Source organism: Triplophysa dalaica, chromosome 16 (assembly GCF_015846415.1).
Source record: "Triplophysa dalaica isolate WHDGS20190420 chromosome 16, ASM1584641v1, whole genome shotgun sequence".
Taxonomy (NCBI): Eukaryota; Metazoa; Chordata; class Actinopteri; order Cypriniformes; family Nemacheilidae; genus Triplophysa; species Triplophysa dalaica.
Window position 1 is genome coordinate 1,526,940 of NC_079557.1, and position 3,453 is coordinate 1,530,392.

The 3,453-nt window shown below is 41.6% G+C and overlaps 1 protein-coding gene across 2 annotated transcripts; it reads right to left on the reverse strand.

Annotated features, from left to right (window-relative positions):
* Nucleotides 1–302: 302 nt before the first annotated feature.
* On the reverse strand, nucleotides 303–2,777 carry LOC130437604 (piggyBac transposable element-derived protein 4-like). Of its 2 annotated transcripts, none has more exons than XM_056768992.1 (2): nucleotides 791–2,777; nucleotides 303–682 (listed from the first exon to the last, which is right to left on the reverse strand). In XM_056768992.1, the coding sequence occupies exon 1, from the start codon at nucleotides 2,441–2,443 to the stop codon at nucleotides 1,193–1,195; it is 1,251 nt and encodes a 416-aa protein (XP_056624970.1). In that variant the 5' UTR covers nucleotides 2,444–2,777; the 3' UTR covers nucleotides 303–682; nucleotides 791–1,192. The 2 variants fall into 2 exon arrangements, with proteins under 2 accessions (XP_056624970.1, XP_056624971.1); XM_056768993.1 differs by having other exon boundaries at nucleotides 787–2,777.
* Between the last annotated feature and the right edge of the window lie 676 nt (nucleotides 2,778–3,453).

Here is a 3,453-nt window from a genome sequence, read left to right on the forward strand (position 1 = left end):
AAAGAAACAAGGTAAAACATGGTAAAACATGGTAAAACATACATGAAAAACGCAATTCCGTTTACTTTGAATGAAGTTTACTTAGAGGAAAATGGATGAAAACTTGATGGTAAGGGTTCGAAACACAGTAGAGATAAAATTGAATGTCTGATCATTGTTTGATTCAAATTTGAGGATGATAATCCCCAAAATGTAGCTTCTGTAACCTTTTTTCTAAAGAGATCTCTAGGCGTCCTTTCAAAAAGGCCACTTGGAGACTCCAAAGGGACACCAAGTAACCAAATGACATCAGGAGTCAACACTTCATACTACATTTTTTATATCAATTCACCACTACTTGGCCCATCAAGACACACAAGAAAAAACTATTTCAGAACAACATTTGTACATTTTAACAAAACTCTTATTTTGAACAAATATTATATATATACATATATATATATATATATATATATATATATATATATATATATATATATATAATAACAAATATTTCAGAACATTTGTAATTGTAACAATAATTTTTTACTCAAATCTACAGTAAACTTCTAGTTATTATATAGAAAATATACAATAACTGAAAAACTAAAATATTTACAGTATTTACAAAGTGCAGGGAGACATGTTGATCAAGGCAGTCACTAAGGAGGTTTCTTCTCTAACAAACTGGAAACCCAAGCCACTAAAAGACAGAAAAAAGAGAAAGTGATTGTGGGTAAGTAGAACAAATTAAATTTGCAACACTGTGTGTGTGTGTGTGTGTGTGTGTGTGTGTGTGTTACGTACTTACAGAGTGTACTGCCTCACACCAGCATGTCACATTTGATTCAGTAAGGCCAAGGACTCATACTGCAAAAGAGGGAGACAGAGGGAAAAAGAGAGCGAGAGCAAACAACCAAAACCAACAACAAAGTCCTAACAGATTAAATCTATAAACATTTTATTTTGGAATAATGGAAACACAATAGCTCACAAACAGGATGAAAATTTACAAGTCATCTAAGTGTGCGTGTGAGTGCGTACTCGACCATTACCGTCTCAAGAAGCGATTGCTTCTATCCCTTCACATTCCTCCTCGGAACTGGAAATTATGCAAGGCTCTGACCTAAACTAGGAAACATTTCTGGAACAAGTATTAGTTTTGAATAAACTGAACAATGTAAAAATAAAAGAATCATTCAAACAATGATGGTTAGTATTTTCCAGTCTGCACATGCCAGTCATTGAAACAGTCCCGTTTAGGCAAAAAACACAGTGGCACCTCACATGTTGCACACATCACTGGTGTCTTCTGATGACACAGTCTGCACTTTCGTCGTCCAGAAGTGGTGTCGTCCGTGATGTGTTTTGGGTTGTGGCGACCAACATCAGATGTCTGAGGGGCAGCAGTGCGTGATTTCAAGCCTGCAAGTTCCAGAACGAGCGTTTCCCTAAATGCTTTCTGTGTCAAGGGTTTTTCGTTCCTTGCTCTGGCCAGATGCTGATGCAAAATGAAAGCGTTGACAACAGCAATATCGACAAAGTGATAGAAGAACGTACGGTACCACTTCCGTGTCTTGTGGAGCACTTTGTAGTATCCAATGAGGGCATCAGACAGGTCCACTCCCCCCATGAACCTGTTGTAATCCAGCACTGCACCGGGAATAGGCACATGCACTTGAGACCACTGCCCATCGTTAGCCTTCACCCTCCTTTTCACTGTGTCACCTTCATATGCTTTGTGGAAAGTGGAGCACATCAGCACTTCCCGGGTGTCTTTCCATTCCACAAACAGCAGCTCATCTTCTCTAAGCCATCTAATGGACCCTCGTGAAGCATTCCGTGGCAGTCGGTTTCTGATGGTCTTTGGGAAACCGATCCTGTTCGGACGTATGGTGCCACATGCCCAAATCTTCTTAGAGAGGAGGTCTCTGAAAAGAATGGGGCTGGTGTAAAAGTTGTCAACATACAACTTGTAACCAGCGCCCAACCTTTTTTCATCCACAAGTGCCATAACTGAATCATAGCTCAGCCCATTCCGAGACTGCATTGACTTGCCCTCATACACGAAGAACTCACAAGTATAGCCACACAGGGAGTCTGCCAAAACAAAAAGCTTGTAACCCCATTTGGTGGGTTTGTTCTTCATGTACTGCTTGAGTACAGACCTTGCCTTGGATGCCACCATCCTCTCATCTATGGAGATGTTTTGATGTGGATGAAAGAAAGTCTTGCAGGCATCCCTAATGTTGTTATAGAGAGGCTTGATCTTCCCCAAGCGGTCGTAGGCTGATGTACCCTTCCTCTCTTCATTTTCTTCATCATCCTGAGGATCGCTAAGATGAAGAGCAGATGTGATGGTCAGAAACTTCCTGCAGGACATGATCTGAGCAGGAAAGGGAAGACTGTATATCGTGGACCTCCTCCAATAATCAGTCAAGGTAAAGACCTTAACAAGACCCATGTATACAACAAGCGCCAAGTAAGACTTAAAATCTTCCCCGGAGATGTTATGCCATGGCTTGTCTCTTCCCTGATTCAGTTTAGCACCATAGGCATTCGTGTTGTGAATGAGGGTCTGCAGCACAGATGTAGAAAAGAACAGCTGAAACAACTGCAGTGCTGTGTATGATGCAGTAAATAGCAGCTGTGGCCCAGGAGTACGAGCAGGCCTAAACACAGGTTGGGGAGGCTCTTTATCATCCTCATCCACGTTGTGCCATTTCTCCTGTGAGGTGCTGGGGGACAAAGCATGCACTGACTGGCTCCATCTCCCTCTCCCCCCTCTCGCCCGCCCTCCTCTCGCCCGCCCTCCTCTCGCCCGCCCCCCTCTCGCCCGCCCCCCTCTCGCCCGCCCCCCTCTCGCCCGCCCCCCTCTCGCCCGCCCCCCTCTCGTCCTCCCTTTACCTGTACCATTTGCAGCTGCAGCAGATGGAGATGCAGATGATGTAGTTCCAGATGATGACGATGGCTGCCGTGATCTCTTCCGGAGCTCAGCACTAGACTCTGGACACCAGTCCTCATCTGTGTCATTTGAAGGCCTATTTTACAGCACAGTAACAACAACAAAAAAACTATTAGCAGCATTCAGTCAAAATAAAAAACAATATTAGCAACATAAATAGCATCAATATTACATTTACAAATGCCTGTTTGTCAAATACTTTACGCTTATAATGCTCAGCATTATAAATGATTTGTAAAACCAATACTTTTGCTACATATCTTCACATAATATAGATAAAGATAATAACACTTGATATAAGATAATAATACATGTCACAGATACAATAAACTCTTTGCATCTTACCCATTTATGAATAATAGAATATCTTTATGTATTATACATATACTGTTTAGAATAAATAAACGCTTACTAATCTCTGCGCTTCGTGGCTTGTTTATCATGCACATTTTCATTATCGAAACAGCTAACGTTATGACATGATGACACATACACTGCTAATCCACAAT